The sequence below is a fragment of the Urocitellus parryii genome, chromosome 15 (assembly GCF_045843805.1).
Source record: "Urocitellus parryii isolate mUroPar1 chromosome 15, mUroPar1.hap1, whole genome shotgun sequence".
NCBI lineage: Eukaryota > Metazoa > Chordata > Mammalia > Rodentia > Sciuridae > Urocitellus > Urocitellus parryii.
In genome coordinates, this window is record NC_135545.1 from 5,242,239 (window position 1) to 5,268,553 (window position 26,315).

General features: G+C 55.9%; 2 protein-coding genes across 2 annotated transcripts; one reads left to right on the forward strand and one right to left on the reverse strand.

Moving 5' to 3' along the window:
* Window positions 1–885: 885 nt before the first annotated feature.
* On the forward strand, window positions 886–10,136 carry Has1 (hyaluronan synthase 1). Its single transcript, XM_026382036.2, has 5 exons — window positions 886–937; window positions 4,212–4,922; window positions 6,616–6,841; window positions 7,379–7,511; window positions 9,461–10,136. Exons 1-5 carry the CDS (start codon window positions 929–931, stop codon window positions 10,134–10,136), a joined length of 1,755 nt encoding a protein of 584 aa, XP_026237821.1. The 5' UTR covers window positions 886–928.
* A 5,491-nt stretch (window positions 10,137–15,627) lies between these two features.
* On the reverse strand, window positions 15,628–23,401 carry Spaca6 (sperm acrosome associated 6). The gene is made up of 9 exons (XM_077793197.1): window positions 23,179–23,401; window positions 22,796–22,887; window positions 17,999–18,056; window positions 17,235–17,258; window positions 16,855–16,932; window positions 16,630–16,739; window positions 16,305–16,461; window positions 16,021–16,231; window positions 15,628–15,681 (listed from the first exon to the last, which is right to left on the reverse strand). The coding sequence occupies exons 1-9, from the start codon at window positions 23,384–23,386 to the stop codon at window positions 15,648–15,650; spliced, it is 972 nt and encodes a 323-aa protein (XP_077649323.1). The 5' UTR covers window positions 23,387–23,401; the 3' UTR covers window positions 15,628–15,647.
* Window positions 23,402–26,315: the final 2,914 nt, after the last annotated feature.

Sequence of the window (26,315 nt, forward strand, 5' to 3'; positions counted from 1 at the left end):
TTCTGTTTTGTTTTGCTTTGTAATCATGGAAAGGAAGACTTAGGGACAGCGACATTTGTCACTGGTCTTCTGACCCTGCGGGGCTGGGGCTCAGACACCCCAGCTCTCTCTCTTTTCTGCCTTTCCTCTGACTCACTTTCCCTGATGGTCCAGGGTCCTGAGAGCGGAAGCTGATCAGCGGCTCTGAGTTATTTGAGTCCCTGGAGGGATGAGTTTCAGCAGCCGGCCCTGCCCAGACCCTGGCACACACATGTGCAGACGCACACTCATACACGCACATGCACACAGAGACCCACATGGGTCGGCCGAGGCTCCCTCAGGGCTCTGCTCCAGACAGCTGCGCCTCCCCAGCCAGCACCCGGCCACACCCACACACGCACCAGTGTGCCTTCCACTCCATCTGCCAGGTCCCGAGACACGTCCCTGGGGAACCACCCTGGGATGGGGCTGTGGGAAGGGGCAGGGGGCGACTGACGACAGAGAGGAGAGCAGGGGAAAGATGTGGGGAGAGAGATGGGGCAGAAAGAAAGAGCTAAGAAGAAATACAGAATAGGGAGCCCGACGGGGAGAGAGATGCAGAGAAATAGAGGGACAGAGAGAAAGAGAAGGACGGGGACAAGACAGAGGTCAGGGAAGCCCCCAAATGAAAGGGAGAGGAGGGGGAGGGAAACGGAGAAGGAGGGGCCGGGAGAGCAGGGGTGGGGTGAGAGGACCTGGAGCTGGGATGCGGCTGGGAAGGGAGGCCGGCTGCTGGGAAGCGGGTGGAGCTGTGACGGCTGTGACCTCAGAGCCCCTGGCCGGCCCGGGCCTGATGTCAGCTCCTACTCCGCCCCCGCCCCTGGTCGTCTTCAAATGACCCCCTCCAGCTCTGCGGCCTCAGAGAGACTCTGAGAACAAGCCCAAGAGGAGTCTAGCTGGACCCACCGCCATGACACAGGTGCGTGGGGTGACGGCGGCCAGGCAGGGAATGCTGCCCTGGGTGTGCCCATGGGTGCTGGGGCTGACTGCACGTGTGGTGTGTGTGTGTGTGTGTGTGTGTGTGTGTGTGTGTGTGTCTGTGTGTGTGTGTCTGTGTGTGTGAGATATTTCCTGCGAGTCTCCCTCTGCGGGATGGTAAGCACCTGTGGCTGAGCATGTGGTTCCCGTCTCCCGTTCCCTGCCGAGGGTGGGCTGCGTTCTGCATCCACTCGTGTGAGATGCAACACGCCCATGTCTCTCTACCTGTTTATCTTGCTATAAGTCCGTGCGTGTGCGTGCTCCCTAGCAGGGGAGAGGAGATCAGAGCAAGAGAGTGAGCAAGAAAAGGGACTGAGAGAAAAGTGTGAGCCTAGTTTGCCTGTAACATGAGTTTGGATTTGGGTTTCATGTGTTCAATAAATGTTGAGCGGAACCAAATGAAATCACTGATACTGGGCTCTTGACCTGTAGAGATGTCGATTTCGTAGGATTCCTTCTCAACCGTTAACTATGCTTTCTTCTGAAGCCCTCCAGACCCACAGGTGGGCGACTCTTCATGGTGCTCCTTAGTGTTGAAGGGCGTGAGTCAGGGGGCTCACCTGCTCGGTGGTTGGTGGGGGTGGAGGATCTCTGGTTCTGGGTTCGTGTGAGAGCAAACAGGTGTTTTCAGTCTGTGCGTCACTGGTCGTGAGTGAGTGCGCGTAGGGGTGTGTGAGCTCATTTATGTTTGAGTTTCCAGACACACAAGCTGTGGACCCCATCTTCCTTGGCACTACGTGGCACAAAGCAGGCCACCCCCAGGAATTCAGGAGATGGCAGGTTTGAGGCAAAAGGTCAGAGAAGGAGGGCTGTAGAAGAAAAAATAACTGCTACAGGGCAATTAAAACCTGTATCTCAAGCCAGATGGCATGTGCCTGTAGTCCCAGCCACTCAGGAGGCTGAGGTGGTAGGATCACTTGAGCCAGGAGTTCCAGGCCAGCATGGGACATAGCCAGGCCCTGTCTCAAAAAAAAAGAAAAAAGAAAGAAAAGAAAAAGAAAAATCACATGAAAACTCTACCTCCTGTTATCTTACAGAAGCATCAAATGAGTGGCCGTGTGTGTGTGTGTGTGTGTGTGTGTGTGTGTGTGTGCGCGCACAATCTTCTCAGAAAAGTTTTAAAAATGTGAAATTGGGGTTGGGGTTGTGGCTTAGCCGTAGAGTGCTCACCTAGCATGTGTGAGGCCCTGGGTTCCATCCTCAGCACCACATAAAAGTGAAAAAATAAAATGAAAGTATTAAAAAAAATTTTTTTTAAATGTGAAATTAACTTTAGTAATATATTTTATTTAACCCAATGTGTCAGAGGTCTGCATATTTTTATGAAACATCACATAGTAAGTATTTGAGGATCTGGGGGCCAGATGTTCTCTGTTGAAACTATTCAACATTGATTTTGTAGTGAGAAATTAGCCACAGACGATTCATAGAGGAGTGAAGCTATATGCCAAAAGAATTTGGTTTAAGGACACTGAAATCTGAATTTCATATAATTTTCATGTACCACAAAATATTATTTTCCTCTTGGCTTTTTTCGACCATTTGAAAATGTAAAAAGCTGTTTATTACTTTGTAGGCTATGGCAGGCCTTAGCATGCCGACTTCCACTATGCATAAAAAAATATGATCATTTCAGGATGTAATCAACACAAAAATATTAATGAGATATTTTACTTTCTTTTGCTCAGACTCAGGCTTCAAACCCAGTGTGCATTCATAGCACATTCTACTCAGATGCTACATTTGTATGGTAAATACTTGATCTGGATTTAGATTTTTGTAAAAATTTGCCATTGAAAAAGAAGTTTCAAAGGCCCGACTTTCCCCATTTAAAGGCGTTCTAATAACTGAATGGAGTATAGGTCTTAAATTGTAAATTAATTAAAATTAAAAATGCAGTATCTCAGTCGGACTGGCTGCATTTCAAGTGCTGGTAGCGACAGGTGACAAGTGACCTCTGTTTCAGGCCTCAAAGATCTGCATGGTAATGACTCATTTAACTCACAATCACCAAGGAGTGGTAGCTTATGAGGCAGCTGGGCATAGAGGGGGCCTAGAGCCCACTGCCTGAGTTTGAGCACCACTCTCTACTTCCTACCTCAGTGACTGTGGGGTGCAGCATCTGTCTCTCTGGGCCTCTGCCCCATCATCATAATGAGAGTCACAATGCCTGGCTTTCGGAAGGGACTAAATACTTACTTTAAGGATGAGAAAGTGGAGGCACTCTTCCCATGTCCCAGCCACACTTACTGGCACCTGGTCCTGCCAGGGAGCTGGAGTGGAAAGGGAGAACCCTCCAGGCCTCTGAGAGGTCAGATTTCCCGGCTGTGGGCTGCTCACCTGCACAAGCCCCTCCTCCTGCCTAATCATCCTCAATTTCGCCCTCTGTATGGTGGCTGCTACTGCTGTCCTCTACTGCTCTCCAGAGGGATAAATCCAGTAGATAAGGTTGTTTCGCGCCTGGATCCCCAGGGTTCTAATCCCAGATCCTACCTTTTGCAGGTGTGACCTGGGCAGGTTGCTGCACCTCTGTGTGACTCAGTTGCTCATCCATAAAAGGGGGCTGATAATAGTCTAAACCCACAGGGCTGGTGTGAGGATTAAAATAAGTAAGCTCGTATAAGAGGCTTAGGCGGGCAGTGCGCGGTAACCGCCATTGCGTATCACTATTGCGTTATTACTGTTGCTGCCTCAATACTAAGAATCCTGTGGTTGTGAGGCAAATCTCAATTTTATGTGCTCAAGGAAAAGGGGGCACAGGTGTGGTGGCATACCTGTAGTCCCAGCTACTTGGAAGACTGAGGCGGTCGGATCACTTGAGCTCATGAGTTGGAGACCAGCCTGCGCAACATGGTTAGACCCCGCCTCAATCAAAAAAGCAAAACAGAGAACAACAACAACAAAAACAAACAAACAAACAAAAAACTAAAAATAAAGAGGGAGGAATCCTGCCACACTCCACTGCATATTATCCTTAATGTTTTAGGTGTCAAACTGTGAAAAATAACTCGCAATGGAAGGGAGAAAATCAGGCATTAAGCATAGACGACTGTTATCACAGTTCTGTTCATTAATGAAAACAACTTTGCAGTGTTTTCAACGATCTTTACAAAAACGGGATGTTATCATTCAGCTGGGAGCGGGGAATAACCTCGGGCTTCTCAAAGGAGGCCCTCAGGACTCAGTTGGCTCCTTTCCCTCTTGGCTCCCAGCAGGACGTGCCCAAGCCCACCGCAGCAGCGCGCCATTGCTCAGGCCTGGCCAGGCGGGTGCTGACCATCGCCTTCGCCCTGCTCATCCTGGGCCTCATGACCTGGGCCTATGCCGCCGGCGTGCCACTGGCCTCGGATACCTACGGCCTCCTGGCCTTCGGCCTCTACGGAGCCTTCCTCTCGGCGCACCTGGTGGCGCAGAGTCTCTTCGCGTACCTGGAGCACCGGCGGGTGGCGGCTGCGGCGCGGCGCGCGGCGGCACGGGGGCCCCTGGACGCGGCCACCGCCCGCAGCGTGGCGCTAACCATCTCCGCGTACCAGGAGGACCCGGCGTACCTGCGCCAGTGTCTGACGTCCGCTCGCGCCCTGCTGTACCCGCGCGCGCGGCTGCGCGTGCTCATGGTGGTGGACGGCAACCGCGCCGAGGACCTCTACATGGTCGACATGTTCCGCGAGGTCTTCGCCGACGAAGACCCCGCCACCTATGTGTGGGACGGCAACTACCACCAGCCTTGGGAACCTGCGGCTGCGGGCGCGGTGGATGCCGGCGCCGGCGCCTACCGGGAGGTGGAGGCCGAAGATCCCGGACGGCTGGCGGTGGAGGCGCTGGTGAGGACGCGCAGGTGCGTGTGCGTGGCGCAGCGCTGGGGCGGCAAGCGCGAGGTCATGTACACGGCCTTCAAGGCGCTGGGCGACTCTGTGGACTATGTGCAGGTGAGTGGACGGTGCCCACCCGTGGTCCTGACGCCCCCACTTCCCTGGGGTCTTTCATTCAGGTGGAGATTGTAATGAACCTCTTCTTTCTTTATTCATTCATCCATTCAATGGAGAGATTTTCCTTCACTCATTGATACATGCATCTATTCATCCATCCATCCAGAATGGAGACTGGGCTTTCATTTATTGGTTCCATATAGACAGACATTCTTTGTTTTTCTTTCTTCATTCATGTGCCCATTCCAAGCAGAAGCTCTTAATTCCTTCATTCACTCACCCATTCATCCCTCCATTTATTAATATTGAAATCCATTCATCCATCCGCTCATCCATCCAATATGGAGATCGTGCGTTCATTTGCCCATTCTGTATACAGATAAAGTCATTCCTTCATTTCTCCATCCATCTACCTATTAAGGCAGAAACTCTGCTTTATTCATTCATCCATGCATCTAGTCTTTCCTTTAATATGGACATTCATTCATCTATCCATCTGTTCAACACAATATCTTCATCTTGTCCATGCAGAAATTCTTTCCTTCACTCTTCCAGTATTCATCTGTCTACTCATTCAATCTGGAATCATTCACTCCTTTCTCCATTCAATGGACAGAGTTCTTTCTCCAGGCACCCACTGCAGAGATTCTTTACGTCATCCATTCATTCACTCATCTAGTCATCTATCCATTTACTTAATATAATATCAATTCCTTTCCTCATTCATTCAGTATAGAAATTCTTTCGCTCATTTATTTATGCATCCATCTATCCACCCAATATGGAGGTCATTTGCTCAACTGTTCACTCATTTATCCATTAAATGTAGAGATTTGTTCCCTTACTTCCTCCATCTTTCTTCCTTCATTTATGTGTGGAAATTTTGGGGTTCATGCATCTATCTACTCAATTTAGAGATGAGTTTTTTTTTTATTTACTCATTCATTCACCCAGTCAGTGTAGAGATTTTCTCACAAATACATTACATTATATTTCTAACGCTGCATAACAAATTATAAATTTGGCAACTCAAAACAGTTATCTCTAATTTGTTATTATAACTTATTACCTCATAGTTTCTATGAGTCAGAAATCCGAGTACAGACTAGTTGGATTCTCGGTTCAGGGTATCACCAGCTGCAATTGAGGTGTCAACTAGAATGAGGTCTTATCCAAGGCTTCGGGTCTTAGTCCATTCCAAGCTCATGTGTTTGTTGGCAGATTTTTTTTTTTAACTACAGTGGAACTCATGGTAGCTTGCTTCTTTAAGGCCAACAAGAGAGTCTCTGACTTCTCAACTTTGTAAAGGCCTCATCTGATTGGGTCAAACCCACCAGGAATGGCTTCCTTTTGATTAACTTATTGTCAGTGGATTTGGGTTCTTAATTACATTGCAAAACCCAGTCAACCCTTTCCATATAGGATAATAAAATCATAATAAATTGTATCCCATCCCTTTCACCATATTCTGTTGATTAGAAGCACGTTACAGGTTTCTTCATACACCAGCGGAGGGTATCATACAAGGGCATCTTGGAGTACATCTTAAAATGTGGCTAGACCTTGAACATTCAATGTTATGTTTAGATTGTCTGCAGAGTGCCCCAGCTGCCCTCCCCTGCCCTGGGCACACTCCCTCCGGGCACCAGCCCTGTTAGAGGTCTGGTCTGATCCTGGCTTTTCTGCCTCTCAGGTCTGTGACTCAGACACCAGGCTGGACCCCATGGCACTGCTGGAGCTGGTGCGGGTGCTGGATGAGGACCCCCGGGTAGGGGCTGTTGGGGGGGACGTGCGAATCCTCAACCCTCTGGACTCGTGGGTCAGCTTCCTGAGCAGCCTGCGGTACTGGGTAGCCTTCAACGTGGAGCGTGCTTGTCAGAGCTACTTCCACTGCGTGTCCTGCATCAGTGGTCCCCTCGGTGAGCAAGCTCCCCAGGGCTTGGGAGGGCCATGGCTGGGGGAGGGGAGAAGGGGAGCAGGGAGGGTTGAGGAGTGATTGAAGTTGGGGAGAAAGATAGGGTTGAGGTGAGAACTGGGGATGGGGTAAGACTGGAGTCAGCAGTGAGTGGGCTGGATCTGGAGGGGGGGCTTGGGGAGAGGATGTAGGTGGAAATCGAGGCTGGGACTGGGGAAGGATTTGGGGAGAGGATGCCATGGGGCTGGTGTTAGGGACAGGGTTGGGCTGGAGATGGGCTTGAGGATGGAGATGGGGCTGACAGTGGCTGTGGCATTTGAGATGAGATTGGGTGGGTTGACATCAAGTGGGTGGGGTCCAGTGACAGGCCAGCTGGAATAGCGATGGTGTTGTGGACAGACGGGGACTGGAGCTGTGCTGGGAGACAGACGGGGCTGAGATTGGGATGGAGATGGTGACGGATGGGATGGGATTGGAGAGGGGTTGGGGATGTCACTGGCAGTGGCCCAGACTGATGCCCGGATGCCCTGTTCCCACCCAGGCCTATACAGAAACAACCTCCTGCAGCAGTTCCTGGAGGCCTGGTACAACCAGAAGTTCCTGGGCACCCACTGCACTTTTGGGGATGACCGGCACCTCACCAACCGCATGCTCAGCATGGGCTACGCTACCAAGTAAGCTGAGGGGACCAGGTAGTGGGGTGTGTGAAGGCTCACTGTGTGTGTGTGTGTGTGTGTGTGAGAGAGAGAGAGAGAGAGAGAGAGAGAGAGAGAGAGAGAGAGACATGTGTGTGTGGTGGGAACTCTCCAAACTCAAAGTAGCTTGCAGGACAATGGGTGAGATACTGTCTACCAGGGGAGACCCTGGAGGGGACAGGAGGATTCCTCACAGGGCAGAGGGACATTACAGTGAGCCTGCTCCACCTAGTGAGATGTTAGTTGGGAGACAAGATACCCTAAGGGACACTAGGTGACATTTGCATTGAGCCATGTGACCTAATAGACTACCAAGTGAAGTAGGGGTGGGTGAGGATCCCACTTGGAGGAAGCAAGGTGGGAGGGGGTGAGCTGGGTCTAACATGGAGACCAGGACAGCACCCATCCAGCGAGGAGTGAGGTGAGGCAGGCAGGGCGAGGGGTGAGCAGAGGGGACGGCTCTAGTCGGGGAGTGGGAGGAGTCCAGTAGAGAGGGATAGCGCCTGGACTGGCTCAGAGCGTCATTCAGAAGTGAAGCCTCCGGAAGTCGGGCAGTGGGCTTGGGAACCAGACCCAGTGGTGTTGGGGGGGGGGTGGTGGTAGCCTCAGGTCAGACACAGGGAAAGCCCCGACAGAAGGTGGGACATACCAAGGGAACCACAGGCACGTGACTGAAGGCAGGCACTGGGCAAGATTCATCAAGAACCTGCAACGTCTTAAGTTCTGGGCCACAGCGGTAGACACAGGGATGCAAACTCATGCTTACAGAGATGGAGGAGACAGAAAATAAGTGAGGAAACCATGGACTATAGTATGTTAACAGCGCATACTGCGGAGATGAAGCCTGGAAAGGGGACATCCTAGGGGACCGAATCAGGTGTCCAATGCAGAGTCTGAGCCAGGAGCAGAGGCCCACACCTGAGATCCCAGCCACTCCAGAGGCTGAGGAGAGAGGTTAGCAAATCCGAGGATAGCCTCAGCAACTTAGCAAGAGCCTGTCTCAAAATGAGAAATGGAAAGGACTGGGGAAGTGGCTCCGAGTGTGAAGCATCCCTGGGCTCAATCCCCAGGACCAAAAAGAGGAAGAAGAAAATGGGGTGTCTGAGGATGGGGATTGAGGCGGAGTGGTGTGGTGGACAGGTCAGCCAGTGAGGACAGACTGCATGGGGGCAGGGCATCAGGAGAGGGGCAGAGAGTTCCCCCAGGGAAGGCCTATAGAGCGTGGACTAGGATGAGGGAGCCCTGGGTGTGAGCAGAGGACCTGCGTGTCCTCAGAGCGTGGGAGGACAAACTGCAAGGACAGAAGCAGACAGCCGTTGAGGATGCCAGGTGACACAGGGGAGGGGACTGGACACTGTCAGTTAAGGGGACAGAACAATTTGGCCTGCCTAATGAACTGACTGCTGATTCTCTCTGGCCTCTGTGGACGTGGCAGGGAACTGCGCAGGGACTATTAATGATGTCTGTGGCAGCCACAGGAAGGAGACCTGAGGGTTCCCCTGAGAATGTCTAACACATGGCCCACCTTAGGTAGCCACCACACCCGTCTTGTTCCTCACCACAGGGACTGCCAGTAACCCTGCGCACAATTGCATTAGTAATGTGTTAGTGATGGTATTAGTCATGGTGTAACTGTCATGATGTGAGTAATGCCAACAGTGATGTATTAGTCACAGGAAAAACAGAAGCGGCTAGCGTTTATTGAGTAAGTAGTGTAGACGGGTCCTAAGCGCTTGGCATTTACGCCTCAGGCTGTCGGCACAATGTCCTTCTTAGAACGGAACCTTGATTGGCCTTATTTTACACATGAGAAAACTGAGGCCCAGAGAGGCTAAGAAACTTGTCCCAGCGGAGGTCCAGCAGGCTCGGGAGTCCTGCCCGGGCCCAGGGAGCCGCACTGAGGCCCTCCTTTGTCACCCACCGCCCAGGTACACCTCGCGGTCCCGCTGCTACTCGGAGACGCCCTCTTCCTTCCTGCGCTGGCTGAGCCAGCAGACGCGCTGGTCCAAGTCCTACTTCCGCGAGTGGCTCTACAACGCGCTGTGGTGGCACCGGCACCACGCGTGGATGACCTACGAGGCGGTGGTGTCCGGCCTCTTCCCGTTCTTCGTGGCGGCCACCGTGCTGCGGCTCTTCTACGCCGGGCGCCCGTGGGCGCTGCTCTGGGTGCTGCTGTGCGTGCAGGGCGTGGCGCTGGCCAAGGCGGCCTTCGCGGCCTGGCTGCGCGGCTGCCTGCGCATGGTGCTGCTCTCGCTCTACGCGCCGCTCTACATGTGCGGCCTGCTGCCCGCCAAGTTCCTGGCGCTGGTCACTATGAACCAGAGCGGCTGGGGCACCTCGGGCCGCCGGAAGCTGGCCGCCAACTACGTCCCTCTGCTGCCGCTGGCCCTCTGGGCCTTGCTGCTGCTCGGGGGCCTGGTGCGCAGCGTGGCCCAGGAGGCCAGGGCCGACTGGTGCAGCCCCTCCCGGGTGGCCGAGGCCTACCACCTGGCGGCCGGCGCCGGCGCCTACCTGGGCTACTGGGTGGTGATGCTGACCCTGTACTGGGTGGGCGTGCGGAGGCTCTGCCGGCGGCGCAGCGGGGGCTACCGCGTCCAGGTGTGAGTGCGCCTCTCTGGAGGAGTCTCTGGGCCCCGGTTTACCTCCTCTGTGAAGTGAGGGGGTGGACGCAAGGCCTTTCAGTCAGGACTGTATTGGGGCTGAGACCATACTGGGTCTTGGGAAGGGGTATTTATTGATCAGGTGTGGGTTTTTAGGATGGGGGAAAGGGCCCCACTTTCTCCCTGTTCTTATTTAATCTCTATTTGTACTGTGATTAGGATGTAATAAAGAATTATATTTATTTTCCTTTGAGTGTCCACTCCCACTTTATTTAGGAACTTGGGGTTCTACATGAGAAGGGGGGATCATTGGGCTGAGCGCAGGGTGCCGACTGTCAAAGCGGCACCTCTCCCTCCTGGAACCTGGGATCCCTGTGTGGAAAGGGACTTTGATCCTGGGGTAGGGTGGTTGTGAGGTTCAAGTTGCTCATTCGCAGATGCTTGCGGAGCACCTCCACCAGGCGGCAGCGACAGCTGCTGCCCTTCTGCTCCACCCACTCCTGATCCCTAAGAGCGCTAAGCCACCCTGCTGTCCTCAACCTCCAGCGTTGCCTCCCCTGCCTCACCCAGCAGGAATGGACTCCAAGAGGAGACCTATCAGCATGCCCACTCCACACCTGACCTCTCACGTGGATCTTTGCCCACCTCGGCCACCTCCATCCTACTGCTGAGGTGAACTGTCAGTGGTCCAGCCAAGGCCAGCCCCCTCCTCTCCTCTGACATCTCCCTCCAACTGCCTCTGCCCTGATCCACAGTCATCTGGCTCTTCCCTCCCTCCGAGGTCTTCCCCATCAGCCTCAAAACACACTTTCACTTTCCCATTTCAAAGATTCTCTCTGGACTTCCACTTCCCCTTGAGCGGCTGCTCCATTTCTGCTCTGTTGTCTGAATGGGTTTCCAATTTCCCTCCCACAGAGTTCACCCTTCCAAGTGTACAGCCACCGTGTTTACTAAATTCATAGATTGGGGCAGCCATCACATGCTGTCGCTGTGACAAATATTGGATCAACTTAAAATGAGGAAAGGTTTAGTTTTGCTTATGGTTTCAGTCCCTGGTTGGTGGCTCGGCTCTGTTGCTTTGGGCCGAGGTGGCCTAGGAATCATGGTGGGAGGATGCCTGTTCGCCTCCATGAGGTCAAGAAGCAAAGAAAGACAGGGGGCCAGGCACAGAGGCCACACGGTAACCCAGGGACTCCAGGGGCTCCAGAGGCTGAGGCAGGAGGAGTGGAAGTTGGAAGCCAGTCTCAGCAATTTCGGGAGACAGGTCACAAAATAAAAATGCAAAGGATGTAGGATGTAGCTCAGTGGTAAAGCACCCTGGGTTCAATACCCAGCATACATACAAAAAAACAGGAGATGCTGGGTCCCAGTGTCCCCTTCAAGAGCATACCCCCAGTGACCTACCTTCTTCCACTAGGCCACCTTCTAAAGGCTGCACTGTTTCCCAGCAGCAGGACAGACAACCAAGCCTCTAACACATGGGCCTTCGGGGGCCACTTAAGATCCAAACTACAGCAACCACAATCTAATTTTAGAGCAATTTATCACCCCCCAAAAGGAGCCCCATCCCCACTGCATCCCTTCTTGTTCCTCAACTGACTCTCCCTGCAAGACCTGGGCAGGCACTGGTCTGCCTCCTGTGGACAGGTAGTGTGGACATTTCATATAACTGGAACCTGGAGCATGTGTTCTTTGTGGCTCTCTTCCATTCAGCATGTTTCCAAGATTTATCCACCTCATTGCAGGTGTCTCTGATTCATTCCTATTTATTGCCAATCTTCTATAGCATGTCTGTCTCCTGACTCGTCTATCCATTCATCAGTGGGTAGACATTTGGGAGGTTTCTCCTGGGGGCTATTAGGAATGATGCCATTATGAACATTCATCATGTTTTTGGGTGGACGTACATTGTTTCACTTTCTTGGGTATATACTTAGGATGGAATTGCTGGGTCCTGTGGAAATTCTGTGAATTTCTGATGAACTGTCAACTCCTGCACAGGGTACCTGTCATTTTACATCCTCACCAGCACTGTCACCAGGGTTCCAATTGCTCTGCATCATCGCCACGTTGGTTTTAACCTGACCTTTGGATTGCAGGCCGTCCTAGCAGGTGTGAAGTGCTAGTTCACTGTGGCTTTTATTTGCATTTCCCTAATGACGGACAGTGTTGAGTGCCACTGACTCAATCCCAAGCCAAGCAGCTGCACTGACTCCTCCCCGACCCCACTGCCCGCTCTGGTCCAGCTCACCAGCGATGTCCACATTGCAAAAGCCAGTGGTGATTCTCAGGCCTCCTGTTAATGATTTGGTGGCAGGTGGCACAGTCACACTCCCTCCTGAGTGCTTTCTTCACGTGGCTTTCAGGATGCCACAGGTGTCCTGCTGTCCTCCCCCACCCCGTTCTCTTTCCAGGTTCCTTGTCTGAAGCGGGTCTCCCCTCTTATCCACCGCACTTGCTTCCTGGGTGTGTCTAGTGTTATGGTTCTGAGCGCCTCCTTTAAGCTCTGTGTCTGGAAATGGGACTCCCATATTTTCATTTTCAGATGAGATCTTGCCCCTAAATTCCTGGCTTGTATATCTGACCGCTCTCCCCTTGAGACCCAAGAGGCATCTCACACCCAGCACCATCTCTCCTCCCTTTCCTCCCCCAACACCCACAAAACCTGGTCTTCCAACAGTGTCCCCGTCTTGGGAAACAACTGCATCACTCCAGCTGCCCAGGCCAAAAATGTACTGTTGTCCTGTCCACAACAGAAGCCACCACTACATGGGACTATATAAAACACTCTTTTCAGTCATTCATTGATGGAGTCAGACACATTTACCAAGTGCCTACTGAGTGCCACATGCTTTGCCAGGGTTGCAAGAACTGAAACGAGTGAGTCCTCCTGCATCTGACGAGCTCCCAGCCAAGTGGACTGGGAGCTTGTGATCCATAGTTAGGAATGCCTGGACCCAGGCTCTCTGACGTCTGCTGTCCTGGGGTGGGGACTGTTGACAGTAAATAAAGCTACCTAAGGTTATAAATGCAGCTCCTTGGCTGCACTGGGCACCTTTCAAGTACCCTGTGGCCATGGGTGGCTGGTGCCACCATAGGGAGAGTACAGCTCTAGAACATTTGCATTAATGCAGACGGTTCTGCTGGACAGTGCCACAGAGTGACCTTGACCCTTCTCTCTCTCACCCAACATCCTGATCCCTCAGTGAATCCCATTGTCTGTCTCCGGGACACACGAGAAGCTACTGCTCCTCATCCTCCCTTGTCCCTGAATTTCACTTTTGCCTGGATCCATAGACCTTGCCATGCCCACGTCGGCACCATCTGGCCCCTTCTGACCCACTTCCCTGATCTTGTGGGTGCCCACTTCCTGCAGCTCCAGCTACCCCCGCCTCCTTACTCCCCCACATACCTGGCATTCCTAGTATGCCAGTCTCAGGGCTCCACCCGGCTGTCCTTGCCTAGACTGCCCTGAACTATCAGGGTGACTCACACCACCCCCTTCCCCTTCAGGTCTTGCTCAGCTACCACCTTCTCTGCCAGGCCTTCTCCTAAGGTCGGCAGCCGCCCACCACCCCGCACCTCACCTTCTCCCTGTGTACTGTCATAGCTGGATGTATACTTGACTCTGCTTAATTTCTTGCTTTTTAGCTGTCTGTGGCATAGTAAGAAATACATATGTGGTGTCTACCCTCAGTTCCTGTCATAGAGCGGCTGAATCCCTTGGACCTTCTGGTGACCACAGCATCTTTTGCTCTCCTGTCTCGGTTGGCTCCTGGATAGGGCTCCTCACCAGCAAGACTAAGCCAACCGTGATGAGGCCCTTGGATCTTTCAGCCCCACCTGCCATCCTTGCGGAGGGGAGAAGGGCTGAGGATAATTGACGACCATGCCAACAAGGCAAAGCCTCCAGAAAAACCCCTAACAGGAGGTTCACAGAGCTCCGGGGTTGGCGAGCACACCCATGTGTGAGGAGGGTGGTGTGCCCCAACTCCACAGGCACTGAAATGCCTTCACTTGGGACCTATCAGCCCTCACCCTGTGTCCCCCCCCCCCTTCTGGCTATGAATGCTCCCTTTCCACCAGCCTTTATAATGAGCTGGTAAATGTTAGCAAACGTTCCCCTGAGTTACATGAGCTACTCCAGCAAAGCACTGAACTGGGGGTGGAGGGAAGATTTTAAGATCCCTCGACTTTGACGCCAAGTTGGAGAAGTGAAGGTACCCTGAGGACCCACGCTTTGTGACTTGTGTCTAAGTGAGAGCACTGTCTCCTAGGCCTGATCCCTTAAAACCAGCGGAGCTTGACACTAACTCTAGGGAGCTGATTTCAGAATTGAATTAAACTATACAATACTCAACTGTGTCTAGAGAGTTGGGGAATTAGTTGGTAAAAGAGGAAAAAATCCATGTTGGGTGTCAGAAGTGTTCCGAGAAATAATTTTCTTTACCATCCACTAGAATCTAAGTTCAATGAGAGCACAGATTTTTTTTTTTCTCTTCTGATTTCTTCATTGCCGATTCTAGAAGGCCTTAAAAATACCCGGCAACAGCAAGTGGTCAATATATAGACTGAATGAGTCAATGAAGGGGCGTACATCAGAACAGGAATGAGTACATGAGGACCAGAGAAGACCACCCCAAACAGAAGGAAGTAGGAGCTGCATGCCCAGTTCAAGGGCAGGTCAAAGGGTCACCCCAGCTGGGAATAGTTGAAAGAAGGCACAGAACTAGAAGCACAGTGGTGAGCAAAGAGGAAGAAGACCAGGGCAGAGGAACCGCAGGGCAGAGGAACTGCAGGGCAGACGCGTGGTGCCTCACCCTGGGCGGCTGGTAGACACGGCCAGCAAGGTCAGCAAGGGCTAGAACCTGGGGGCCTTGGAGGCTTTGTCGAGGAACTGGTTTGTTCCAATGGCAGTAGGGAGCCACTGAAGGGTTTTGGAGCAGAGAAATGACCCGGTCTAAAAAACTGTAAAATATCATTCCAGCTGCCAAGTGGAGCAAGGTCAAGCAAAGGCAGGGAGGCCGGGGCAGAGGCTGCTATGGCCATCCAGGCAGAGATGCAGAGGGAGACTCATCACTCAAAGACCAGCTCATGGAGGAAGTTAAAAAGGCCAAGGCTTGGACATGGGTTCAAAGTGGAGGCAGAATAAAACACCACTTAAGCTTGTGGGGTTTGAGTTGCTAGAAGGACGTGGGTGCTCCATCCTTCTTGTAGATGAAGGCTTTGAGGGAGACATCTAGGACTCTGGGTGTCTTCTGCAGGGAGACGTCAGAGAGATTGACAGAGACAGGGAAGGGCTGAGTTTGGCACCAAAAGCCCTCAGTGCAGAGACTTGCATTATGACTGCTATGCCTGCTGCAGCCACCGTGGGGACGCAAGATGCGGGAGCATATTGGGGGTATGCTGCCCTTGCTCCTGAGTTAACAGTGCCCACTTCAAAGATGAATGAATCCAGAATCTGAAATATATTCTTTATTTTAGGATGAAATAGGATAAGGAAGAGATAGCTTTGTTAGTTGCCACTGAGGTACCATCGAAAGAACATCCTGAGGACACAAGGAGATACATGTATTGGAGGAGGGATTCGTAAGAGAAATATAGGTACTGAAGCCTTGATTTCTGGATATCAAAAGGTGAGCAGGGCCTGACTCCCAGGTCTGGGGAGGAGGGCTGGGGTCTGGACCCCTGGGTCTGAGGCAGGAGGCACTGGAATCTAGAGTCCTGCGTCTGAGGGAGGGACGGGGACCTGGTCTCTTGGCCGGGGGAGGGGGCTTGGTGGGACCTGGACCTCTTAGGTCTGAGGGAGGAGGCCTGGAGTCTAGAGTGCTGGGTCTGAGCCTGGTTCCCTGGGTCTGCAGGAGGGGCAGCTGGACGCTGGGACTCACCACACCAGCACGGTCGCCATCGCAGATGCCAGGGCAGCTACAGCTGCGAGCATGCAGAGATTGCCCAGCGTCAGAGCCTCGGGCCTGGCCAGCAGCTCGCCCAGGCTGGGCCGCCAGGGCTCGATCATTTCCGCGTCCCGCGGCGCCCAGCTCACCACTTCCCGAAACGCTACTTGGAGCTCCGTCTCGCCGCGCGGGGGCGGGCCCGTCACTGCGGGGGCGCGCACGTCACCGGGCAGAGCCCCGCCCCCGAGTCCCCGCCCCCCCGCGCCCGCCCCCCGCACCGTTCAGGAAGAAGTAGAGGCGCGCCAGGGGGCGCTGGTCATGCTTGATCACGCAGGAGAAGGTGCCGCGGTGCTTGGGCTGCACTGGCCGGATCCGCGCCAGGTACCCTCGGGCCTGGGGCACTTCTCGGAAGTAGGACACGTCCCGAGTGCGCATCTGCCGGGGCGGCGGGGCACCCGAGCCAGGTCGACCCCTCGCGGCTCCCAAGCCCCGCCCCGCGCCAGGCCCCGCCCCCGGCCACGCCCAGTCCGCAGCTCGCCGGGCAGCCCCGGGCGCGCCCCACCAGCTGCTCCCCAGACCCTTCGGGGTCCCGCCCCGACTCACACCTCCCGCAGCGAACTTCCAGGTATAGGTGACCTCCTCGGGCGGCAGCTGGAAGCCCACGACACAAGAGAACATAGCCTGCTCCCCCCGATTCACCGTCACGTCCTGAACTGAAGACCAAGGGGCGCTCCCGCGGGCCGCCAGGGTCCCCCGGGCCCCTTCCCTTCCTCACAACAGCCCCTTTTCTCCAGTGGTGGTCCTGGCACCTCAGGCCCCGCCCCTCACCTGGACAGTCCAGCGGAAGTTTGCAGAGACTGGAGAAGCACTTGTTGCAAAAGAAACGCCGGGCGACCTCCTGGACCCCTGTGGGGCGAGGACGCGGGATCTGCTGTTCTTTTGGTCAACTGTGGGCTCCCTGGGTCCTCTGGGCCAGGTGGAAGGTGACCCGCCTTCCCCGCGTCATTCCTGAGGTGCTTCTCACTCCTGGCCACCCTCTAGACCTCCTGTTGGTTTACTTGGGGACCCCGGAACCGTCTTCTTTGAGCTTTTAAAGCAACCTGGCTTCCTTCGGGCCTGAAGCCCACCCATGCCCTGCCACCTTAACTCCCAGATTTCGACCCGACCGCCCCTGTTCTCCGCGATCCTATTCGTATTTAAGACCTTACCGCAGGGAGGGACGCAGGGCTGAACTGCGGAGAGAGGGGACGCATTACTACCCGAGAAATCGCCGGAGGGACTCAATCTACAGCTCCGCTAGAGGATGGCACCTGGCCGGACACCTTCCCTTAAGGGGCGGAGCCAGGCCTGGGGCCCTCCCCTAGCCTAGATCTGCAATGCCCCACCCAGGGGCGGGCCCGGGGTCTCAGAGCGCCACCCAAGGGGGGAGGCTAGGCCCTCAATGCTCCACCTAGGGGCGGGGCCACGTCCTCAGGGCCGCGTGAAGAAGTCAGACTTAGGCCTGTTCAGGATAGAGGGGACATGTATCACACCTGTGCCCTGAGGAGTGAGGGGACATCATTAGTGTATTCCACAGGGGGAGCAGGACTAGATGCTTGGCGATCCTTGGAGAAGCCAAGACCTATTTATTAGGAGGCCGAGTTAAAGAGGTAAGGCCAGTCTAGTCCACTAAGGAGATCCAGTTGGAGAGGGAATCTTTCAGAGAGCGGGGGTGGGGGCACACACTGACATCCAGGAAGAGGCCTGGACAAGTCTGGTCCGCACCGTGCTAAAACTGATGGAACTGGAAGGACACCTGCGGTCCAAGGGGCAGGGCCAGAGGCAGAGTGGTGCAGGCGGGATGGACAGCTGCCTACCAAGGGCTCCAGCTCAGAGTCCACCAGGGGATTGTACGGAGTGGTCAGGGTTTTCAGGAGTGGGGTTTTCCACCTGTGTGTATCTGGGGCCGGGAGGAGGTTGGAATCTATTTTACCTTCTTTAAGCTGTAGAATGGCCTTCTTCATTTCTTCTGCAGCAGCACGAAAGGCGTCCTCAAAGGACCCTGGAGAGTGGAGGGGCCCTTGTAGAGGCGGCCTTTTCCTCTGACCCACTCAACAGGGCTCGCTGTCATGCCGTGTCCTTTCTGCACTCATCTGTCACTACCACATCCTGTCTTCCTGCCTTCTTCATCTGTCTACTGGGAAGCCTGGCAAGTCCCTCCTTCTGCCTCCTGGGTGTCTCTCTCTCAGACAGAAACCCTCTCCTGAAACATCTGCCCTTACCTTGTTGAGAGAAAAGGGAAAATAATGACAAAATCCTCGCCCAGACCTACAAGGTCCTAGGTGGTCTGGCCGAGTTCTGTTTTCCTCTTTTCTTTCACATGAAAAGAACCACATTCCTAGCACCCCAGGGACTTTGCACAAGCTGGCTTCTGATCCCAGCACATCTTCCCCACTGATTATTCTCCAGTTTTTACACCTCAAGGGTCACCTCCCTACGATTTTTTCCACAATCATAAATCTATAGTCTTCTTGAGTTCCCTGTTATTATCTGTCATAGCTCCCTATTCATTCCATGCATAGTTTTCACCAGCTTGCAATCTCTCTCTCTCTCTCTCTCTCTCTCTCTCTCTCTCTCTCTCTCTCTCTCACACACACACACACACACACACACACACACGCACACACGCATATACAGAGGTCTATGCTGATCATCGAAGTATCTTAGTAATATGTCCTTGTTTAGATGGGGGGTGGGGCCCTGAGTCTTAAAAAGAGCTCAGTAAATATGTGTACAATGAACTCCAGAATCCAGCTGGAATTGGAGCCCACAGGCAGTGGCCTATGGCCCAGATCCACCCTCGGATGTGTTGTATTTGGCCTGGAAAGTGTTTTTTTTTTTTTTAATGAACTGGTTGCCAAGATATAAAATTTGGAAAAGTCACATAAAATATTTGGCATTGCGTTTAAACTTTTTGGAAAGGCTGAAATGCAGAGACTGCATCTCTACCAGGCAGCCATGGGCTGGAGCTTCGTGCCCCGCCCCCCCTTAAGAGGCCGGTCCCTGCTTGTCCCCAGCCCAGGCCCTGTTGGGATCTACCCCTCCTCCACTCTTACTTCCTGGCTCCCTGGTGCTCACTGGGGTTAGACCATTGCCCTGTCCAGGCTGCTGGGTTGTGGCTCTTTCTGCTGGATCTCTGCAGAGAGCCTGGACGGCTGGATTGATCTCACGGTGGCGGTGGTTTGGGATCAGAAACGTGGCAGGATGCTATGGGATGGAGTGTGCCCTCCCCTTCCCCAAATTCATGTGTTGAGGTCTTTGTCCCCAGTGTCTCAGAAGTGACTGTATTTGGAGAGCATCCAGAGAGGTGACAGAGTTCAAGTGAGGTCATTAGGGTGGTCCCCAGTCCAGAATGGTTGGTGTCCTTGTAAAGAGGGAATGGGATGCAGACCCTCAGGAGGGAAGGCCACATGCACCCGGGAGAAGACAGCCCCCGGAGCCCTCAGAACAGCCACACCTTCACCTCCAACTTCTAGCCCCCAACACTGTGAAGACATGATTGTCATCTAAGCCGCCTGTCCGCCCCAGCGCCTCGTCTCAGCAGCCCTAGCAAGCCAGCCACAAGCACTGTGGCTGCCTCCAAACACCTAATTCTTCCCTCTAATAACAGAATGCTGTGTTTCACCTGGGAAAGCACACCCCCCTTCCCCACCTAGCTAAAAGGCTGTGGTCATATGACCAAGTTGTGGCTGTTAGATATAAAGTGACAGTGTCATGTGAGTCACAGCCTTAAAAGGGAGGTACTGTCACCCTACTGATTCCTTCCGCTGCCTCCATTCTGCTACCTGAAACTTGGTGTTGATGACTGGAGCTCCAGTAGCCACACAGGACCATGAGGACCAAGGTGATGATAGAGCGGAAAGCTGGAAGGAACTTAGGACTAAGAGCCTAACTCAGACTTATTTCATGTGAGAAAAATAAACTTCTAGTTTGCTTACGCCATGGTGGGGAAGGAGGAAAGGTTCCTCTGTGACTCAGTGAGGGTACTGGCAGGAAAGTGGCTTAAGTCGTGATCATCGGGTGCACACTCAGAGGGGTACCCCTGAAGCCAAGGAGGGGGTTCCAAACGAGAAGCCGGGGACTTAGAGGTCTTTGCTTGGCCACAGAGCAGGAGTGTGGTCTGCAGTGGCAGGGTGACCAACACGATGAGGTCACATGGGACGCTCCCGAGAGGCCAGGAATTGGAGGAATCACCGTGAGCTATCTCCGGGTCTAACCAGTGGCTCACAAGGAGAGTGAGTGGGGGACAGCCCAGTGAGCCGGGGAGGCAGGGGTGTGACCCAGAGAGGGTGGGGGTGTTGGGAAGTGTCCCCCAGGGAGTGGCCAGAGGGAGGTGCTCCATCTCTGGCTCACATCACCTGGGGTTGAGCCCTGGCATGTCTGGGAGCACCTGTCTCACACCCGAGGGATTCCCTGGGCGACCCTGGTCAGCCACTTAACTTCCTGACCCTGAGTCTCCTCCTTCCTAAGGTGGGGACAGTGTCTGCCTCCCAGGGCAGGGAGGGGGCTAGGTGCCCCAGGACATCTAAGCTGTCTAGTGGCACCACTTAACGCCTGCCTGAGGTAGTGTATCAGCCCTCAGAAGGATGTGCCGAGGGCACCCGGGGGACACAGAGGAGGGCAGCTAGTATTGTCACCACCTCCCAATCTGAGATGGGAAGGCGAGACCTGAAGAAGTCAGGGAAGTGGTCCAGGGTGACACGGCCACCCTGCGCCCCACAGGCCTCTCCACCCACTCGTTCCTGTGACCTATGACTGTCCTCTTTCCCCACGGCTTGAGCATTTCTCATCCAAGTGCTGAGACCAGAAGTGTTCCGATTTCTAGAGTTTTATAAATTTTGGAATAGTTGCTTGTACGTAAGAGAGATGTCAGAGAGGGGGCACAAGTCTCCGCTTGGCGCCCGCTTGGGCTTCATGCACACCTGACGTGCAGCATTTTGAGTGCACCTGACACGTGAGGTCAGGTGTGCAGTCAAGTTGGTGCTCAAAGTTTCAGTTTTGGAGCACGTCAGATTTCAGACCTGGGGGTGAAGGACGCCAACCCTGCCCCACTATCCACCCCACGGTGCATACACAGGAGCAGTCTCCCCGTGGCCACCAAGAGCAGCACGAGTCCTGCCCTCCATCTCTCCGGTCCTCCCTGGGGAGTCATCTGTTGTTCTTCCTGTTCCCCGAAACCACATGCCTCTGGACCTGTCCATCTCCAGACATCTGAGTCTGCCCTTCCTGTCCAGTGGAGCCCCAGCTTGCCCCTCTGGAAAGTGGGGCGGTGATGCTGCACCTCCCGGAGCTGGTACCGGGATGCACTTTAGGTCGGTAATCAGCACAAGCACAGGGCGGACACGCTCCTTCCCATGCACATGCGTGGGGCAGGCCTGGCGCCAGGTCAAGCCCTCCCTGATGAGTCCCAGACCTCATCTTGGCCGGCCTGGACCACTGCCACTGGCAGGCCACCATCGGCAGACCTCTCACTGTGTCCCACCTGGCTGCCAGAGGGAGTCCTATGTCTCCGGGTAGCATCCTGCCGTAGCTCCCCACCTTAAAACAGAAGACCAGGCCATTCCACGGCCCACAGCAGGCCTCCTCGGTGAGCCCAAGCCAGAATCAGCAGCACTTGTGAACTTGGTAAAAATGTCTACTCTTGGGTCCTACCTCAGACCTGCTGGTCAGAAACAGAGGGCAAGCCCAGCAACCTGCCTTGTAACAACTCCGAGAGGTTCCGACATCTACTAGGGCTGGAGGACCACTGGTCTGCATGGATGGATACCACCTAGTCTCTTGCCACCTCTCCAGGCTCAGCTGTACTCTAGACCCACTGGCCCCGTTTTCTCCTCCTGAGACTATTTCTCCAGGTCTTCTGGCTCTCACAACCTTATCCCATCTTTGCTCCACTGGATCCTCTCATCTGCACCCACTCTGACCAACCCATCTTACACAGTCTCTGCATTCCCTTCTCCGATTGCCTCCACAGCACAGATCACCTACTGACACTATTTCATTGACAGTCTGTGCTCTGACCCTCAACAGTAAGCAACCAAGGGCAGGTGGCGTGCAGTTTGGGGCTTGGCTGTGTCCCCAGTGGTATTCCTGGCACATTCAGTAACCACCAGTTGACGTACTGCACCGCCTGTCCCAGCCTCCAGCCTCTCCCCCAATCTGTCCTCCACAGGGCCCCGGAGGCCCTTGCTACACCAGAGTCAACCCTCTTCACCTGACGTGGCCCTCCCAGGTCCCCAGCTCCCCCAGGGCAGTCTCTGTCTCCTGAGTCCTCTTCTGAACCTGGCATCTGGGTATCTTGCTGCCTCCTGGATGTCCCCCTAGGTCATTATGTCCTTCCTAACGGCCCATCACTGTCCCCACCCCAGCTTGTGTTCCCACGCCCCTCATCTCAGGAGTGACCCCAGTCCACCCAGGACTTGCTGGATGGGCTGTCAGGACTATATGTCTGTGTGTCCTTTCTCCATGACTACCCTGGGAGGCAGGAGACTGTCCCACTTTACAGATGGGTAAGTGGAGGCCAGGCGAGTGACACAGCAGACCTGGCCTGGGGTGATTTCTACACCACTCTTGGGCTCCTTGTCGCCATCTGTGGCCTGGTTTGCACTTGCACTTTTCCCTTTCCCCAAAGAATAACCTAAGCTACTCAAGTTCAGGGCTCACCCCGCCCAGACCACTGCCCAACTCCAGGGGTCCCTCCTGCCCTCTCAGTCTGGGGGCTTCAGGCCAATACCACAAGACACTCACCCTGGGCGGCCGCCGCCTCCTGGAGGGAATGGGCCATCTGGGTGAAGGCGTCCTGCAGGTGGCTTCTCTCCCAGTAGTCTGAGGGTGAGGGACCCGCGGGGCTGGGAGGCAGCTCCACCAGCACCAGGCGCCAGCCTCTGCCTTCTCTGCCCCTCCCCATCACTGCCTCCGGGCCGTCCTCCCACCCCTGCCTCTCCAGGTCTGTGGCCTCCCCGCTCCAAGCCCTCCACTCCCTTCTCCTGTGCTGTGGCGGCCCTCTGGGCGGGCACTTCTCCCTCTGCCTGTGTCTGTCTCTCCCTCTCCCTGCCCTTCTCCCGGCCTCACCAGCCCCTGCTCAGGGCCCTGGTCCAGGCAGGGTGGAGTCCTTACTGATCTCCACGTTGGAGAGGCCCTTGAAGGCAGCCGTGAAGGCCTCCTGGCACTGCTCCACCCGGGGGCCCCGGGCCCACATCTTGCAGAGGCGGAAGCGCTCAGCATAGGATGTGAAGCAGAGCAGACAGGCCCAGGTGGATGCCCTGAAGACCAGCAGGGCCAGCAGGGCAGTTGGGACAGCGCTCACCAGGGACAGCGGGGCCATCTAGGAGGGTCTCAAGGCCTAGGAGAAGCTGGTGACCTTTGTGAGGTCACTGCAGTGGGGGAGGGGCAGTGGCCTGGGGACAGAGGTTGGGTTTCAGTTGGTGGTCAAATGTCAGGCTCCCAGGAAGGGCTCCAGGGGTCAGCCTGCAGTCCCTGGGTTTGTAGTTGGTCCAGACGCCAGGCTCCCAAGAACCTCACCTGTGACCCTGGACGTCCTCACAGGTTAAAGGGTCTCAGGGACCCAGAGGCTGGCAATGCAGTGTGTGGTGGCCCCCAAGAGACCCTAGGATGGGGGTGGGGGAAAGACGAAGACAGACCCAGGGACACTGAGTGCCAGAAAGAAGACCAAACAGAGACAGGGAGAGATACCAGAGTGTGTGAGAGCCAGAGAGCCAGAGACAACCTGCAGAGAGATGGGGGCACCTCCAGGAACCACACAGGAGTGCAAGACGGGAAGCAAACCCACCTCCTGGTGGGAGAGGCTGGAAGGGCCAGGACAAGGTGCAGGGACATGGACAGAGCAGACAGCCCAGCTCCTTCCAAGGTCCCCAGGGCAGTGGTACAGGCCTGGGGTCCCTGCTGCCCCGTCCTGTGCAGGGCGCAGCCTGGGGAAAGCTAGGAGGCCGTATAGTGATCTCCGTGGGTGTCCTCCTCAACTATACAACCTCCTACCTCAGCCCGGGGGGCGCGGTAGGTGGACAGACCGGACAGATGGGCAAGGAGGGACAGGGAGGGTGGGGAGGGCCGGGGAGGTCCCAGCCGCGATGGTGAGCCCCCGACACAGACCCACAGACACGAGCTTGTGTGCGGCGAAGGCCCCGCAAGGTCGGTTCTACGGGTGGGTGCCAGGACCCAGGAGTCCGGGCCCCCGGCCCCCTCCTCCCCAAGAAACCTAGGAGTCTAGGGCCCAACCACTTCCTCCCTCAGACTAGGGTCCAGGCCCAGCCTCCTCCCTCAGACCCAGGGGTCCAGGCCCAGCCTCCTCCCTCAGACCCAGGGTCCAGGCCCAGCCTCCTCCCTCAGACCCAGGGTCCAGCCCCAGCCTCCTCCCTCAGACCCAGGGTCCAGGCCCAGCCTCCTCCCTCAGACCCAGGGTCCAGGCCCAGCCTCCTCCCTCAGACCCAGGGTCCAGGCCCAGCCTCCTCCCTCAGACCCAGGGTCCAGGCCCAGCCTCCTCCCTCAGACCCAGGGGTCCAGGCCCAGCCTCCACCCTCAGACCCAGGGGTCCAGGCCCAGGCCTCCTCCCTCAGACCCAGGGGTCCAGACCCAGGCCTCCTCCCTCAGACCCAGGGACCTGGCCACTTCTCTCCAGGGGTCCAGACCCAGGGACCTGGCCACTTCTCTCCAGGGGAGGTACAACCTGAGATAAGTGGCCAGGTACCAGTCCCTGGCTTCCCAGGTGCCAGTGGGACAGAACTTCACCAGTCTGGGAATTTGGCTGTTGGCCATCTCTGCCCTCTCCCTCGCAGACAGGCTGCCTGGACTCCAGGGCTGGGGAGAGGAAACCTTCAACCTGGGCATTTCATCCCTGACCTCCTCCTCCTCCTGACCTCTTGGCATTCACAGTGGTGACAGCATGACCCCCAGCCCCTGACTCTGCACAGCCCAGTCTTCTCAGCCACCTCCCCGCCCAGGGAAGGAGGTGCTAGCTCTATCCCATCTTTGCAGGTGAGCGGGAGGAGGCTGAGCCCAGGGAGGAAGAGACCCAGCCAAGGTCTGCCTGCTGCAGGTGGGAGGGGCCCTGGCAGCCCACACCCACCCTCCCCCCTGGACCTCAGCCCTCGGCCTCGCGTCGCCCAGCCCCACCAGGCCTCGCAGCTCACTCTCCTCAGCCCTGTCCCTCGTGCTGTTTCTGTCCTACCTGCCCCTTCCCATCCCCGCTGGCTCAGCTGCACCTTACCTGGCTCTGGGCTCACCCCTCCGCTGCGGGGCTCCCGAGTCCCGGTCTGCCTCGCCCCTCCGGGCTTCTCCCCTCCCTCCTCTCCATTCCTTCCCTGTCCCTTCTGCTGTCCTTCATCCTCCCTCCCTTCCCGGCTTTGTCTCCTTCTCCGCGACCCTCGGCGCCTTCCCCACCATTTCGGCCTCCCTCGCGCCCTCTCGCCGGCCTCCTCCCCGGCCCGGCCCTCTCCCCCTTTCTCCTTCCCTCCCCCTCCCCCTCTCTTTCTCCTTCCCTCCCTCCCTCCCTCCCCCTCGCGCTCGGAGCCAGGTCTGGAGCTGGGGGTGGGGTGGGGGTGGGAAGGGGCCCGGGCTGGGGAGCGACCTGCCGAGGAGGGCGGAGGGCGGGAAGGGGCGGAGGAGGAAGGGAGGCGGGGGCGGCCTGCGGTCCGGCTCCTTCCCCCTTCCCTCCTTCCCGGCCTCCCCGACCCTCCGCGGGGGCGAGAGTCAGGCCAAGGTGGGGAGGAAGGGGAAGGGAGGCGCCCCCCCAGCCAACCTGGCCCGCCGCCCGGCCGGCTCCCGGCATGCCCCGGGGCTGCCTGGGGCCTGGGGAGGGGGTGAGCGGAGCCGGGAAGCGCGTCCCGGAGATTCCTGGGACCCGGGCATCGCCCCCACTCCCCGCCGGGCTCTCCCGGGAAACTGAGGCCCGGGGACCAGGGTCAGGGCTCGTTCAAGGTCACCGGGCGAGGCATAGAGGAGCTCCCTAGGTCCGCAGGCCCGCTCGGGGAAGGGGTCGGCACTGTACCTCCCCCAGGCCTGGGTCCCCCTCCCCCTCTTCGCGGACCCTGGGGAGCCCCCAAGGGTCAGAGAGCAGACCCAAACAGTCTGGCACCATAGCAACCGGATGGCCCCGCCCCCTTAACCCCTGGAGGGCTGGACTCCAGCTGGGGCGAGGGAGGAGGTGGGGACCCCTGGGTTCCGGGGCAGGACCCCCACACCCCCTACCCCAATCCAGGCTGCTAGATCCTGGGGATCTGGACACTGGGTTCTAGAGG